This window comes from Sminthopsis crassicaudata, chromosome 3 (genome assembly GCF_048593235.1).
Source record: "Sminthopsis crassicaudata isolate SCR6 chromosome 3, ASM4859323v1, whole genome shotgun sequence".
Taxonomy (NCBI): domain Eukaryota; kingdom Metazoa; phylum Chordata; class Mammalia; order Dasyuromorphia; family Dasyuridae; genus Sminthopsis; species Sminthopsis crassicaudata.
Genome location: NC_133619.1, coordinates 260,510,782 through 260,528,287, shown reverse-complemented (window position 1 = coordinate 260,528,287; position 17,506 = coordinate 260,510,782). Strand labels below are relative to the sequence as shown.

Sequence of the window (17,506 nt, the reverse complement as noted above, 5' to 3'; positions counted from 1 at the left end):
AAATGAGAAACATTAAAAAGCAATTAGAAGAAAATATAAGATACCGTGCCTATACAACAGGAATAATTAGCAAAGGAGAAAAAAAATTGCATTCACAGTGGCAAGTGTTCTTAGTATCAGAGAAAGAAGATGAAAAACAATTTGGAAGAAGAGAAGTAAAAAAGGCAATAAAAAAACCACGTGATCTTTATATAAATAAAATCTATCAATCTCAACAAGAGTATATTTTAAAAAAGATAGTAATAAAACTGTTTCTTATCTGTGTACAAACTTCTTTCTGCTATACTTGATAGATTTTAAATATTTCACTTTAAAAAAAATTTTTACATCATTCTCATTAGACAATATTTTCCTTAAAATTTCTCCTCTATCCAAAAGCCATCTTTTAATAAACGTAATCAAGTAAAAGAAATTCACATACTGGTCATATATGAAAATCTGTTTTCTGCCCTTCCTGTGAAGCATTGTTCATAAAAAGACAAGAGGGATATTTCAATACTTAGATGAATACTCTTTTCTATGAGTTGCTATTCCTTAAACCATCCGGGGACTAGTGCCTTCTTTCTCAATTTACTCCATTATTGTATAGTTGGTCAGGGAAAAAACAAACAAACCTTTGGCCAGACATTGTGCTAAGCACCGAGATTACAAAGGTAAGACAGTTCCTCCCCTTGAGGAGCTCGTAATCTAAAGGGGGGCAACATGAAAACGTGGACAAACAAAGCATAAATTAGAAATCTCTATGTAGGGAAAATTACTAGAATTAAGGAGAGGCTTCCAGGAATTAACTGGGACATTAGGAAAACCAGGAGTCAGAGATGAAGAAGAAAAGCATTCTGTGCATGAATGACCAGGAAAATGTCAAATGCCAGGAGGTAGAATGTCTAGTTCAAGAACAGTGAAGAGACGTGGAGGAATATAAGATAAAAGGAGCCTTGGATAGGTAGGAAGGGGACCAATATTAGGAAAATTCCCTTTATCCCCTTCCCCATCACTCAAGTGCCTGCCTTGATCCTTGTCTTCCATGATGAAATGAAATAACCTCACTCCTTACCAAGGCTTATTGCAGTGATCCCATCCCATTGTTTCCCAATAGATTGCCACTTCCCCTCTGCCATCCTCACTCCTTCACTTATTTTCAGTCTCTGCTTCTTTACTGGCTCATTTCCCACTGCCTACCAACAGGCTCAGTCGTACTTAGCTTGGAAAAGCCTTCGCTTGGTCCCGGCTAACTAGCATCCAGAATCTCTTTTGTTTGTAACTAAACTCTTTGAAAAAGCCATCTACAATAAGTGGTGCCTGCATTTGCTCCCCACTCACTCTCTTTGCAACCCCTTACAATCTGACTTCTGACTTTATCATTATACAGTTCTTGTCTGAGTTACCAAACGTAATGGCCTTTCCTCCTGATAGTCCTAGAGCCCTAAAGGCGTTCACACTGCTGATCCCTTTCCTTGACATTCTCTTCTCCTTCGGTCTTCTGGTTCTTCTCCTGTCTATCTGACCATTCTTTCTCTCTCTCCTTTGTTAGATCTTCTTCCAGTTCTTGCCCTTCTGTCCTGGATTCTTTTCTATTCTCCCTCTATACTACTTCACTTGGAGATCCTATCAGCTCCCTAGCATTTAATTAGTATCTTTATGCTGATGATTCTCAAATCTACTTTTTCTGCCCTAATCTCTCTGCTGTCCTCCAGTCTTGAATCTCCAATCTCCAGCTGCCTTTCAGACATTTTGATTTGCATGTCCAGTTGACAGTTAAAACTAAACTTTTCCAAAAGAAAACTCATCTTTTCCCCTAAATCCTCCCTCCTACCTTCCTTATTACGTAGAAGGCAACACTGCCTTCCCAATTGCTCACAGCCTTGATATCCTGAATTTCTTATTCTCACCTCTCCATGTCCAAGCTATTGGCAAGAGCTACTGATTTTTGCAGCATCTTTCTTATACTTTACTTTTTTTTCTTCTGACACCTCTCCATCATAAGCCCTTATCACTTCCCACTTGGATTAGTGCAATAACCCCATGGTGGGTCTGCCTACTTTAAAGCCCCTCTCCAGTCCATTCTCCATTCAGCCACTCATGATTTTCTTAAAATACAATAATAATTATGTCACTCCCTTACTCAGTAAACTCCAGTGAGCTATTATCCTTTTCCTATTATCTCCAGAAGTAAGTATAACATGTTGTTTGTCACTCAGAACCCTTTTTAACACTCTCTATCTTTCCAGTCTCCCTTGCCATATGCACTGGGCTTCTGACTGTTCCATTAATAAGACATTCCATTTCTCTACTCTGAGCATTTTCTCTGGCTTCCCTAACTGGAACTCTCTCCTTCCTCAACTCCAATTACTCGGCTCCTTGGCTTCTTTTATATCCCAACTAAGATCCTGTCTTCTACAGTAATTCTCCCCCAATCTCCCTTAATGTCAGAGTCTTCCTTTTAATTATTTCTTATTTAGCCTGTATGTAACTCATTTTGTATTTATTAGGTTCCAAGTTGTGGGCCCCATTAGATTTTAAATTCCTTGATGTAGGAATTATCTTATACCTCTCTGACATTTAGTGGATAAGTAATAAATGTTGATGTGTTGATTGTTGAAAGGTTTTGAATCCAAACAGAGAACTTTATATTTGATTCTAATAGGGAGCTACTGGAGTTTATTCAATAGATGTATAATATAGTATACATATTCCCTCCTATTCTCTTTTTTCCTTCTCTTTTAAATCTTTTGTTTTTCATAATTTATCCTTCACACTTAGAATTTGTTTAAGGCTAAGCATTCCTTAAATCCATACTCCTTCATATTCTTTTCCACTCATTTATAATTCCCACTTTCCTTGTTAAATTGACTGTATTTCCGCCCTCAATTCTCTATGTATGCTCTCAATAAGCTTCAAGTGGCTGCCTCCTTTTACTTTTTTGTATAGTTTTATCTGTTTATACCCTAATTATGTGAATAATTTCTTCCTTTTTTGCCCATATATTCCTTCTTCCCTCATTTCCTGTTTTATTTTAAATTACCAAAACTTGATCTCATGTAATTATGTTTCCTGATGCCTTTGGATATACCATAAACCAATTTTATCAAGAATAAATAAATAGGGGGCAGCTAAGTGGTGCAGTGGATAGAGTACCAGCCTTGAATTCAGGAGGACCCGAGTTCAAATCTGGTCTCAGACACTTAATACTTCCTAGCTGTGTGACCCTGGGCAAGTCACTTAACCCCAGCCTTTAAAAAAAAAAAAAAAAAAAAAGAATAAATAAATAGATAAATAATCAAATCCTAACCAATTCACTCCTTGGCTCTGTTTTATTTAACTCTCTTTGATATACTTGCTAATATCATTGATCTAAAGGTAAATTCCTAATTAGAATATTTTTTAAAAAACCATTTTACCTCATATAGACACTTCTGACATTGTTTTTACTTACTTTCTAGGTCTGTTATTTTTGTTGTTAAATATGTCAAATTTTCTAACATTTTTTCTTTTGACTTAAAAATATTTCTTCTTGCCATTAGCTTCTATTTAGTCCATTCTGATTTTTACATAGTCTGTTTTATATGTAAGATTTTGTATGCTATTTATTAAATTGATAATTCTTAAATTTCTCTACCTCTAAGTGGTCAATATACAGATTTCATGAAAAAACATCTTTTCCTTCATTTATTCCAGATATTCTAGTTGAAGTTATGTCTACACTGTTTTTCTTTGATACTTTGCCATTCGATGTTTCTCATATTCTGGTTCTATCATAGTTTTGTTGGTGTCTTGTTGAAATTTTATGTTAGGACCAGACTCTGTACCACTGGGGAAAATGTTGTAATTTGTGTAATTAGCTTTGTTGAATTTTTTCTGTTTTTTAATTCTTTATTATAAAATGTAGTGTTCTGGGAGAGGGAAGAGGAAAGAGCATATATTGGAAAATATAAAAACAAAGGGTAGCCATAAAGGTTTTTAAAGAGGTAGAGCAATCATTTTTAAACTTACCATAATCCATTGAGAACTAGGTCTGATTCAAACTGGTTTGGCCCTACAAATTTAGAATTAAAATGAAATAAGATATCTGTAGTCCTTCTAAGAGTTAATGAAAGGAGATTATTTAGTGAAAGGATAATAATCAATTCTCTCAGGCCTCATCTAATATAAAATTCTTATTTCCCATTACTCATAGAAGCATTCATCAATGAAATCCCTCCCATTTCCAAAGTAAGGCTTCCTTCCTTTCCTCTACTTTTCTGCCTTTTTATCCACCCTCCATAATCACTTTCCTGCAGGCTCCTCCACTCTTTCTGAGACTACAAAGATCACTTTCCTGTCATCGCTAGTCCTTGACTTTACTCTGGCACATCACAATCTCCTCTCTTCCCTATTTTTCTTCCCTTGTTCTAATATAGTCCAACAAAAGAACCATTGACCCATAGGTACAGTGTTCCCAGGATCTGTCCATATTCTGTCTTCATTGTTACCTTTAATGGTTTTCTGCCTTCATGTCTCTGTTTCCTTGTATATATTTAGAAAGAAGTCTCTTACTGGTCTTTCTGTTGACAAGCTGTTACTATTGTTGGTGTTTAATCATTCCTTTGGTCCTCTGGTTTGGAATTTTCAAGAAATGATCTCTTTATTTCTGGTTTTCTTTCTAAAAAAGTTTTCAAACTCATTTATATTTAAATATCCATCTTTTGTCCTGTATGGTTAAGATAAAATTTGTCGCTTAGGTCATTCTGTACTGCATTCTGAGCTCTAATGATCTTTGAAATACATTATTCCATTCCCTCCTTTTTCTAGCAAATGTAGAATTGTCTTGTTATTTAAATGTGCTTTTTTTTTTTTTTGTACTTGAATATCTTTTTCTTAATGGCTTGTAGAATTTGCTTCTGAATTATATTGTTAAATTTAACCATTATATGTCTTGGGATCTATAGCTTTTTCTGGAAATCTGTGAATTTTTTCCATCGGAATTTTCTTTTTTTTCTAGTAAATTCATTTATTTTTAATACACATTGCTTTATGAATCATGTTTGGAGAGAAAAATCAGAGCCAAAGGAAAAAACCATGTGTAAAAACAAAAACAAAAAAAAAAACAGAAAAAAGAAGTAAACATAGCATGTGTTGGTTTACATTCAGTTTCCTTACTTCTTTTTATGGTTGCAGATGGCATTTTCTGTCCAAAGTCCATTGGGATTGCTTTGGATCACTGAACCACTGAGAACCACAGTCTTTCATAGTTGATCATCACACATTCTTGCAGTTATTTTGTACACTGTATTATTGGTGCTGTTTGTTTCACTCAGCATCAGTTCATGTAAATCTTTCCAGGCTTTTCTATAATCAGCCTGTTCATCATTTTTTATAGCATAATAATATTCCATTACCTTCATATGCCACAGCTTGTTCAGTCTTCCCCAAATGATGGGCATCCACTCCTTTTACAATTTTTTGCTACCACAAAAAGGGCTTCAACAAACATTTTTGCACATGTGGGTTCTTTTCCCTCCTTTATGATTTCCTTTTGATACAAACCCAGTAATGGCACTGCTTGGGTCAAAATGTATGCACAGTTTGATAGTCCTTTGGGCATAGTTCCAAATTGTTCTCCAGAATGGTTGGGTCATTTCACAATTCCACCAAAAATGCATTAGTATTCTAGTTTTCCCACATCCCCTCCAATATTCATCATTTGCTTTTCCTATCATTTTAGCCAATCTGAGAGGGGTGTAGTGGTACCTCAGAATTGTTTTAATTTGCATTTCTCTAATCAATAGTGATTTAGAGCATTTTTTCATATAACTATAAATGGTTTTAATTTCATCATCTGAAAATTGACTTTTCATATCCTTTGACCATTTATCAATTGGGGAATGACTTGTATTCTTATAAAATTGACAAAGTTCTTTTTTATATTTTATAATATTTTAATATTATATTAATTTTGCCTCTCAGTTCTCTAGTTCTTTTTTGATCATAAATTCCTCCATTCTCCAAAGATCTTATAGGTAAATTATCTCTTGTTTTCCTAATTTGTTTATGGTGTCATCCTTTATGCCCAAATCATGTACCCATTTTAACCTTATTTTGGTATGGGGTGTGAGATGTATGTCTATGCCGAGTTTCTGACATTATTTTCCAGTTTTCCCAGCAATTTTTGTCAAATTTTGAGTTCTTATTCTTGAAACTGGAGTTTGAAGATTTATCAAATACTAGATTACTGTAGGCCTTGATTATTATGTTTTGTGTATCTAATCTATTCCACTGATCTACCATTCTATTTCTTAGCCAGTACCAAATGGTTTTGATGACTGCTGCTTTATAATATAGCTTTAGGTTTGATACTACTAGGATTTCATTTTCCATGTTCAGTTACTCTGAGTCCTTTTCTCTATTCATTATGATGGTAATGTTATTTGCAAACCTCAAATCCCCTTAACACTTTTTTCTTTTGCTCAAATCTCAAAGAAAGAAGTGATGTCCTTCTTTGTAAAGTCATTTTCTACCTGTGTCCTATCCTATCACCTCGCACTTCCTTCTGGAACTTGGTCTCTCCATTAGTCCCTTTATAATCTTCAGCTTTTCTTTATCCATTGGTTCCTTTTTATTGGCTAAAAATATCCCCATATCTCCCCATATCCTTGAGAAGTCTTCATTTAACCTGAATCTTTGGATATATCATATACTAATTACTATGGTCATTTACTATAATGTAGTACCTATTCCACCACTCTATTTCTTAGCCAGTATCAGATTGTTTTGATAATTACCACTTTATAATAGAGTTTGAAATCTGGTAGAACTAGACCACCTTCTTTTATATTTTTTTCACTAATTCCCTTGATATTCATTGATATTCTCTTGAGTTCTTCTTCTTCTTGATGAATTTTGTTATGTCTTTAGCTCTATAAAATTATTTTTGATAGTTTGATATGATGATGAATAGATAAACGTACATAGAATTGTCCATTTTTATTATATTGACACAGCTTACCATGGGCAATTAGTATTTTTTCAGTTGTTTAGATCTGACTTTATTGTATGAAAAGTATTCTATAGTTGTGTTCATATAGTCCCTGATTTTGTCCTGGCAGGTAAACTCCCAACTATTTTATGTTGTATGTATTTATTTTAAATGGAATTTATCATTTATCTCTTGCTGCTGGATTTTGTTGGTAATCTATAGAAATGCTAATGATTTATATAGGTTTATTTTGTGTCCTTCAACTTTGTAAAATTTGTTAATACTTTCAAATAATTTTTGAGTTGATTCTCTAGGATTTTCTAAGTATAGTCATATCATCTGCAAATACTCATTGCCTTTTCTAATTCCTTTAATTTGTTTTTCTTCTCTTATTTCTAAAGCTAATATTTCTAGTACAATATTAAATATCGGGGATAATAACGGGCATTCTTGCTTCACCCCTGATTGCATTGGGAAGACTTCTGGCTCATCCTTATTGTAGATTAATGCTTGCTGATGGTTTTAAGTAAATATTACTTTTTGTTTTTAGGTAAATTCCATTTATTCCTATGTTCTCTCAGTGTTTAATAAGAATGGGTACTGCATTTTGTCAAAGGGTTTTTCTGCATCTAATGAGTATGATTTCTGTTGGTTTTGTTATTGATGATGATCGTTTTTGATGATAGTTTTCCTAATATTAAACCATCCCTGCATTATTAGCATAAGTCCCACTTGGTCATAGTGCATGATGCTTGTTGTGATACATTGCTGTAAACTTTTTTTTTTTTTTTTTTTTTTTGCCGAGGCAATTGGGATCAAGTGACTTGTCCAGGGTCACATGCCTAGGAAGTGATTTGAACTCTGATCCTCCTGACTTCAGGCCTGGTGCTCCATCCACTGCACCACCTAGCTGCCCCTGCTGTAAACTTTTTTTAAAAAGATTTTATTTAAAAAGTATTTCATTAATTTTTTTTCCATTAGTGTCATAAAAGAATTTGGTAGGACTCCACCTTTTTTTCAAAATAGCTTATATATTATTGAAAGTAATAGTTCTTTAAATGGTTGGTAGAATTCACTTGTGAATCCATCTAGTTCTGGGGATTTTTTTCTTAGAAGATTCATTAGTGGTTTGTTTAGTTTCTTTTTCTAAGATTGGGTTATTTAAGTATTTTTCTTCCTCTAATAATCTGGAAATTTATATTTTTGTAGATATTCTTTCATTTTATTTAAATTGCCAACTTTATTGGCACAATAATTGGACAAAAATATCTCCTCTAATTTCTTCTTCATCGGTAGTGAATTCACCCCTTTCCTTTTTGAAACTAGTAATTTGTTTTTCTTTTATTTTTTCTATCAAATTAACCAGTTTATTTCATTGGTTTTTTTTCCATAAAACCAGCTTCTATTTATTTATTAGTTCTATAGTTTTCCTTTAATTTTATTAATCTCTCCTTTGATTTTCAGAATTTCTAATTTGATGTTTAATTGGATTTTAAAAATTGATTCTTCTAGTTTTTTTTTTTTTTAGTAGCACATCCAATTCATTGATAAGCATTTTCTCTTTTAAAATTTTCCTTTAAGTACTACTTTGTCTTCATCCCCTAAATTTTGGTGTGCTGTTTCATTATCATTATCTTTGAGGAATTTATCAGTTGTTTCTATGATTTGTTCTTTGATGTACTTGTTTTATAGAATTAGATTATTTAATTTTTAATTAATTTTTAATCTTTCCATTGTCTAATATTGAATGTAATTTTTACTGCATTGTGATTTGAAAAGGAGATATTTACTATTTTTGCTTTAATGTATTTGGTTGTTTTTATGTTTTAATATATGGTCGATTTTTTTATATAGATGCCATGTCTTACTGAGAAAAAGGTATATTCCTTTCTATTTCCGTTCAGTTTTCTCCAGAAATCTGTCATAGCTAACTTGTCCAGAATTTTATTCATCTCCTTAACGTCTTTCTTATTTATTTTATTTTTGGCAATATTTATCTAGTTCTGAGAGAAGAAATTGAGGAGCCCCACCAGTACAGTTTTATTATCTATTTCCTCCTGTAATTTATTCTACTTCTCCTTTAGAAATATAGCTGCTATACATTTGATGCATATATTTTAGTATTAATATTTAGTATTAATATGGCTTCATTGTCTGTGGTACCTTTCACCAGCATATAGTTTCTTTATCTTTTTCAATTAGATCTATTTTTGTTTTTTGCTTTGTCTGAGATCATGATTGGAATCCCTGCTTTCTTTGCTTCACCTAAAGCATAATAGATCTTCTCTAGTTCCTTACCTTTAGCCTATTTTTTTTCTCTATGCTTCAGATATGTTTCTTGTAAACCACATTTTGTATGATTCTGGTTTAAAATCCATTCTGCTATCCATTTCCATTTTATGGGTGAGTTTATCCAATCCATATTTACAATTAGTAATTGTTTATTTCCCTCTATGTTTTTTGGTTATCACCTTTTCTCTCCTCTCTTTTCCTCCTCATAAGTGTTTTACTTCTGATTATATCCTTTCCCAATATAACCTCCCTTTTTATTAGCCTTCTATGATTCCCTTCCTATTTAATTTCTTTATAGGGTAACTTGAATTTCTATATCCAACTGAATGTGTATATTATTACCTCTTTGAGCCAGTTTTGATGAGAGTAAGGTTTAAGCTTTGCATACTACTTTCCCATCTTCCCCTCCATTATAATAGTTCTTTTACACCTCTTTAATTTGGAATAATTTACTACATTCAATCTCTCCCTCCTTTTTCCAGTGCAATCTTCTTTCTCACCCTTTAATTTTTTTAACATGTTTTATCTCGTCTAAGTCAGCTTATATTCACACCTTCCATCTACATATATTATTTCTAGTTGCTTTTATAGTAATAAAGTAATTCAAAGTTAGAAGTATTATCTTACTAAATAGAAGTATAAATAATTTAACCTTATTGAAACTCTTATATTTTCTCTTTCTTGTTTCCCTTGAGACTTATATTTGGAGGTCACATTATTTATTCAGCTTTGTCTTTTAATTCAAAAATGCTTGAAATTCTTCTATTTGTTTCCTCTGAAAGATTATATCAATTTTGCTGGGGAGATGATCCTTATTCTGAACCCTATCCAATTCCTTTGCTTTTTGGTATATCATAATTTTGAGCTATTCTGAGTAATAAAGCTGCCACTTGGCACTCGTTCCTGCTCCCAGAGCAGATTCGTGCCCCTTTTTGCTGGATCTGTAACTTGATCTTTACCTGAGGCAAAACCACCAGAACTACAAAGATATACAGACTACTAGCCAGACTATCTTTATTGTTTGCAGACTTCCCTGCTTCTCTATTTCTGCCTAGCTTATTGTGAGTTTAATAAAAATAAATAAATAAATAAAGCAATTTTGATTAGAACTCTCCCTGGTGTGTTTTTTGTATATATGTGGAATAATTGTGGGAGAGAAACTGGTTATATTAATTATTCTCTCTCTGCCATTTTACTGAATCTCACCAGCATTCTTTTCCCTGTGCCTAATTATTTACTGTGGACATCCTTGGTAACAATATTTAAAAAGAAACATGAAGGCTTTTACAAATTTTCTTGAACTTGGCATATTTTCACAGCAGTAAATTCCCTGAAGTGTATAATAAAAGTTCTCATTGTATTTACTATTTGTTGATTAGAGAAATACGTTTAATCCAATAAGCACAAGGTATTTTCATGTATAGGATGATACCATTTCAAGATTATTTGTTTGAACCCAAAACAAATTATTTTCTTCAGTGACCTTTTGGTAATTAATAAGAAGAGAGATTTATATATTTGTGAAAGTTAATTACTATCATCCTGCAATTTTTTTTTTTTAGTCTTAAATGAGAAAGTCTTTGATGATGTTCAGAGCTTCCAAAAAATTTTGTTTCCATTTGTAAACTGTGCTAATTCTGTAAAGCCACAGAATATTTTAGGGCTTTCTCAATGAGATCCAGGGCTCAAGAGATTGGCCTTTTTAAAGGTTGTAAAGGAAAAACAACACAATTGAATAATGAATTAAATTCAATTCAGTAAATTGTATTAGAGTTCTTGCTATTGTCCAGGCTCTATGCTTGGCAGTGGGAGTGAAAAGACAAAAATTCATATCCTGAATTTATCACATCCATGTCAGAAAGTGGGTAGTATGTTGTATCATGAAATCATTGGAGCCAGAATAGAAGGCTAGGAAAATAGCCAGCATCTTCCCATAATAGTGTCGCATTAGTATTTGTTCCACTGGTGTTACTATTATCTGATAGTGTCTGACTGATAATATCAGTTCCTTGAAAATAGAGTGGGTCAGGGGTTACATATATTTTTCCACCATTAGAAATAGTAGAAGTAGTTTCATCCCAAACATGCACATATGCAATAAATGAGTTAGTTTCATATTTTGTCCTTTTTTTTAAAAGAATCTAGTCAGTGCAAATATGAATACCATTCTTCTAGTAGAGAAAAAAATCCTTCATTTAGCTCTTTCTCTTCATGGCTTCTAATTTGATCTTTAGAAACTCTGACTTTAAGTAAATTACTTAACATTTCTGGGTCTCATGTTCTTCCTCTGTAATATGATTGTTAGATTTATAGTGATTTCTGAAATTCTTCCTAATATTTTATAATCTAGTCAATGTTAGTGATGATTCCCATAAGGATCTTTTTAACTTGCTTAATTTTCAACCCAACGATGATCTAAAATGTATGTGTAAGTTAAGTCAGAGGTATGCCATTTGTGTTACTTAACACTATAATGTAAAAAATTAATTAAGGTATAAAATATTCTTCTGAGTTTTAATGTTGTTTTAGTATTATTTTAATCTCCTTTTATATATCCCCCATATCCCCCACCCACATCTCTAGGGACAAAAACTAAAACTTGAGTAGCTGAAACAAATTTATTGTTGCAGGTGTCTACTGATGGAAATGCTGGACTCTTGGCTGAACCCCAGATTGCCATGATCTGTGGCAAACTCAATATGCATATGAATGTGCAGAATGGGAAATGGGAGACTGACCCTTCGGGATCAAAAACTTGCATTGGAGCAAAAGAGGGAATTTTGCAGTACTGCCAGGAAGTAAGTACCTGTCATTTGACAGTTTTAATGCTTTAAAAGAAGTTCTACAAGTCATTTTTCTTGCATATCACTGTTTTTATTCAGAATATCCTTTCCATTTGAGAGGCTGCGTGAAATAATGGGTTCTGAGGCAGCCTTTAAGTCAACAAAACCCAAGTTCTGGCTCTGAAACATTAGCTGTTTGACCATGATGAGCTCTGTCATTAGGAAGTTGTTAGACTGTAAGTTACAGATGAGGTTCCAATATATATTAGAGAAAGTTTCCTTACCAGGAAATTACTGATCTGGATCAAAAAACAATATTTTCATTCAACTCAGAATAATAGAGTTAATGGAGTTGTGGAGAGTTGTCTTAAAACAAAATAAAAACAAAAAAAATAAAAAAATAAAAACAACCTGATCTAGGAATGTCGATTTTGAGTTCTGAACATCCTCACACTAGAAAAGTCTGTTCTTTATCAGTCATTAGTTTCTATTGGCAGGAAGCTTTTCCTTTTCTTGTTTAGTGTTAAAAGAACCCCACTAGTCAGCATTTTTGTTATTTTAGTTCTTCATATTTCAGTATTCTTGTGTTTAATGTGAATCGGGACTAAAAATGCTATTTAATCTCCTATTGGAAGTCTGAGCAACTGTGTCCCTCTCATGTCAATTTTATTGTTTAAAAAAATTATTTCACATATAAAAATATAAATATGTACACATTAATAAGAAGCTGTAGAATGGGAAGGTTGGAGCTATAGCAGTGTCTAGTTTGAGTCTCTATGTAAGTTTGTGTGTGTGATGCTCCCTTGCTACTCTTATGTGGGAGGGGATTGCCCTCCACTCCTTACATGAGACCTCCCTTTTTTTTATAACCCATAAATATTCAAGTTTCTGCTTGTGTTGAGGACTCTTTTGTAGTTGATATAAGGAGTTCACATGCACATGCTTTTCTCTTATAATAAATCAAGTTGCTACCTGTGTCTTATGGAGTCATGACTTTTGGTTAACACTGTCAATGTATTAAATCCAGATGGCCATTCTATATACTTGATTCTTTCAGTGAGATTGGGGATTGAAAGACAAAACCTTGGAGGAGGAACAGATTTGGAGTCTTGGGATTGCATAAGCCAAAAGCTGTATTTTGTCAGTGAAAATTGTGTGACTCGAGCTTAATATTTACTGAGAATACAGTATATAAGACACAGAAAGATAATGTTATATGGACACTGATTTCTCCTGAGATACTAGCCAATCAGGATCCCAAGGCTGTAAAACTCAGTCATTTTCTCCTCTCCTCCATTTCCAGTCTCCCTCCCCTCTCTCTCCTTCTTGCCAGATCTATGATTTCTTTGATGTACATAAATCTTGATGAGGGATTTTCCCCCAGTAATTACAATTGCAGCAGTTAGAGAATTATGGCATTATGGAATTTAAGAAATGGAAGCAACCTCAGTGGCCATTAATACCAACCCATTTATAAAAGCTGTTCCTGATAAACAAAGAGTCAAGTTCAAAAGCATTAATTAAGTACACACCACATATATATAAATTTACAGAGAAACACTTAAAATAATACTCTCTACATAAACAGCAGTTTTAAAAGGGGGACATAGTGTGTTCTTTGCAAACAAGGAGAGAGAAATTAGGAGCAAGGCAGGTAGCTTCATCTCCATTAGGGTAAAGCAAAGGAGTAATAAGGCAGATAATTAATTAGCTAATTAATTAATATGCCAGGCGCTGTCCTATGCACTAGGGATACAAAGAGAAAAAAACAAACATTTTACCTGCTCTCGAGGGGAACAACATGGGGAAACAACAAGCAAACAGCTATGTGTGAACTGGAGTAATTTCAGAGAAAGGCACGAGCATTAAAGGGGATCAGGAAAAGCTTTTTGAAGAAGATGAGATTTTAGCTGAGAACTGAAGGAAGCTTGAGAATTGAGGAGATAGAAATGGAAAGAGAGGATTCTAAGCACGAGGGAGAGCCGATGAAAATGGAGATGGAGCTCTGGGTCTTCTGTGAGGAAGAGCAAGGAGACCTACTGGATGTGAGACAATGACTTTGTTAGCATATTTTTGGATAAATGGCTCTTGTCACTGCTGGGTGCTTGCTGAATGTTTGGTGTTAAGATAATCATGGGCAAGGATTGGGGGGGGTTGGGGAAGAGGGGCCAGAGTCACTTTGAGGCAGGATGAGGAGGAGAGAGGCTGGACTTAGGACTCCAGGATCCAGGAGAGAACTATGGGGAGTCTCGTGGCAGTTTGTCTGTCTCCTTCACTGCTCCCCCTAAAGACCAAGGACTTTAATTTATTCTGATTCTGGCTGACCTCGAGGCCCTCCAGGGAGCTAGCCCATGCTTCACACCTGGAAATAAAATATTTAAAGACAATTAGTTAAAGACAGTTAACTGTACTGAATTTTCTCTTCTCCAAAGTAAATATACCCATTTCTTTCCATTGATACAGTTCTGAAATGGCCTCATGGTCTATCCCCATGCTGGTTACCCTGCTTTGGACATATGCACTTATTAATGTTCTTTACACTATGGCACCCAACACTATTCTAGGAGAAGTTTGATTAAAGAGATATCTTCAGTAGAACTGTATACTTCCTATTAGTGGAAGCTATATTTTTCTGAATGTACCCCACAAGCACATTGGGGTTTGAGTGGCTTGTTAAAACCTCCAAATTATTTTTGGAACTGCTGTCAACCATGCTTTACCTGTCTTGTCCACATGAAGTTTTTTTGCTTTGTATACTACTGTAAAATTTTACATTTAACCTTGGTGATTTAATATTACCAGATTCCGCCTAGGTAATGTCCTGTCATAATTAATTTGGGTCTTCACTTCTTTGTCCATTGCGTTAGCTTTGAGTATGACTTCTGGGACTTTGTCATTGATAAAAATGTTAAAAATCATACTGCCATTATATATCTCTGGGGTATACCACTAGTGAGCACTTGCCACATACAGTCTGAACTATAAAAGACTATTCTTTGGGTTTGTCCCTGTAACTCTAATCCATATCTCTTTTTCATTGGAATAGTAAAAGGTACTTATCCAAAGATTTGCTAAAACTTGCATAAACTATTTCTTCAGCATTCTTCTTAGCTATTAATTTCATAATCCTGTCAAAAAGAAAATGTAGTTAGTCAGGCATGACTTGTTCATTCAGCATTACTTCCCCTTCTGCTCTGGATCCAAACTGTCCTTCACATTGTCCTTCATCACAAGACTCTTTTTTCCATTTCTGTATCTTTTCACTAGCTGTCACTAATGTCTAGAACATGCTGCCTCCTTACCTCTAAGTCAAATCCCTCTCTTCATTTAAGTACATCTCAAGTACCATCCATCTTCTGTATGAAGCCTTTCCTGATTTCTCCATCTAATGGCTCTCTCCCTCCTAAACTACCTTGTATTTGAAGTGTTTTGTGTATGCATATGTATTTGTTAAATTTATGTTTTTGCCATATTTATTTTTATATGTGTTTGTGTCTTTCCTTCTAGAAAATCATTGCAAGGAAGAATCGTTTCATTCTTTGTACTTGGTACTTGATCAGTACTTGGCACATAGCTTGGCACTTACCAAATAATTGTTGAATGATTGATGAAAGCCTGTTAGCTCTTTGCAATCATCAGTTCTTAGATTTTTTTCTTAAGATTCAAAGTAATGCGCACTGGCCTATAATTTACATTTTCTGTTCTATTATCTTTTGTGAAAGTTGAAACAAAAGCCCTACTCCAGTCTTGTAATTTCTCTCCAAGTTTCCAAGACCTTTGAAACCTCACTAACAGTGGCTCAGCATTCATATCTTCCAGTTCTTTTAGAATTTAGAAATGTAGTCTAAATCTTATCAAATGATTTGAATTCCCTGAGGTGTATTAGATACTTTTTTATTCTCTCTGCTTACTTATCTTGAGTATCTACTCTCCCTTAGTCAACTCCAGAGACACTAGTCTCTTTGCTCTTCCTCACATAAGACAATAATATCTCCAACTCTGAGTGTTTTCATTGATTGCCCTTCATGCTTAGAATTCTTTCTTCCTTTCTACCTCTTAACTTCCTGAGCTTCCTTCATATCTCAGCTAAAATTCTATCTTCCTCTAGAAGCTTTTCCTGATTCCTTTTAATGTGAGTGCATTTCTTCTAAAATTGCCTCCAGTTTATCTATATCTTGTTCAAACAGTTATTTTTGTATTGTCTCCCCATTAGACTGTGAGCTCCTTGAGACCAGGGACAGTTTTTGCCCCCTTTTTGAGAATGTTTGGACCATCTAGATGGCACAGTATTTAGAACATTAGTCCTAAAGTCAGGAGGACCTGACTTCAAATCTTATCTCAGACACTTAACACTTCCTAAGCTGTGTGACCCTGGGCAAGTCACTAACCCCAATTGCCTCAGCAAAAAGAGAGAGACAGAGAGAGAGAAAGAGAGCCAGCCTCTGGCCATTTTATCTGTGGGTGAATGGTTATTAGGATGTGTATGTAAACAAACAAGAAATTTTGTAATTTCTTAATTTGATACAAATATTTGTTCCAGTTTGATCACTTTTCTTATCTTTTTTTTTTTTTTTTTTTTTAGGTTGGGGTTAAGTGACTTGCCCAGGGTCACACAGCTAGGAAGTGTTAAGTGTCTGAGACCAGATTTGAACTCGGGTCCTCCTGAATTCAAGGCTGGTGCTCTATCCACTGCGCCACCTAGCTGCCCCCCACTTTTCTTATCTTGCCTAATATTAAGGTTGTCTATGCAGAAGCTTTTCATAAATTTTAAGTTAAAAAAAAATTAACTATTTTAGCTTTTATAATGGCCTTTCTCGCTTGTTTGTGTAAAAATATAACTCTTTATGGCTATAAGATATGATCTGTTTCACTTCAAAAAATTTTTTTGTATTTTTTAAAGCTTTTTATTTATAAAACATAAATGGGTAATTTTTCAACATTGAGCCTTGCTAAGCCTTTTTTTGTTCCAAATTTTCCCCTCTTCCCCCCTTCCCTAGCTGGCATGTAGTCCAATACATGTTAAATATGTTAAATCCAATATATGTATGCATATTTATAGTTATCTTGTTGCACAAGAAAAATCAGATCAAGAAGGAAGAAAAAAATGAGAAAAAAAAACAAAATGCAAACAAATAACAGAGTGAGAATGCTATGTTGTGATCCACACTCAACTCCCATGGTCCTCTCTTTGAGTGTATATGGCTCTCTTCATCACTGAACAAGTAGAACAATGTGAAAGAGAGCCATGTCCATCAGAATTAATCATCATATAGTATTGTTGCTGTGTATAATGATCTCCTGGTCCTGCTCATTTCACTCAGCATCAGTTCATGTAAGTCTCTCCAGGCCTCTCTGAAATCATTCTGCTGATCATTTCTTATAGAACAATAATATTCAATAACATTCATATACCATAACCTATTTGACCATTCTCCAGTTGATGGGCACCCACTCAGTTTCCAGTTTCTAGCCACTACAA

At 34.0% G+C, this 17,506-nt stretch overlaps 1 protein-coding gene across 5 annotated transcripts in view; it reads left to right on the top strand.

Annotated features, from left to right (window-relative positions):
• Positions 1-17,506, top strand: part of APP (amyloid beta precursor protein) — a 175,530-nt gene that overhangs the window by 19,419 nt on the left and 138,605 nt on the right. For all 5 annotated transcript variants that reach the window (XR_012488001.1, XM_074300601.1, XM_074300600.1 and 2 more), the window contains exon 2: positions 11,875-12,042. Coding sequence is in view for 4 of the 5 variants with exons in the window: in XM_074300601.1 (XP_074156702.1) it covers positions 11,875-12,042 (168 nt within the window). In the remaining variant the exon portion in view is untranslated. The remainder of the gene's footprint in view (positions 1-11,874; positions 12,043-17,506) is intronic.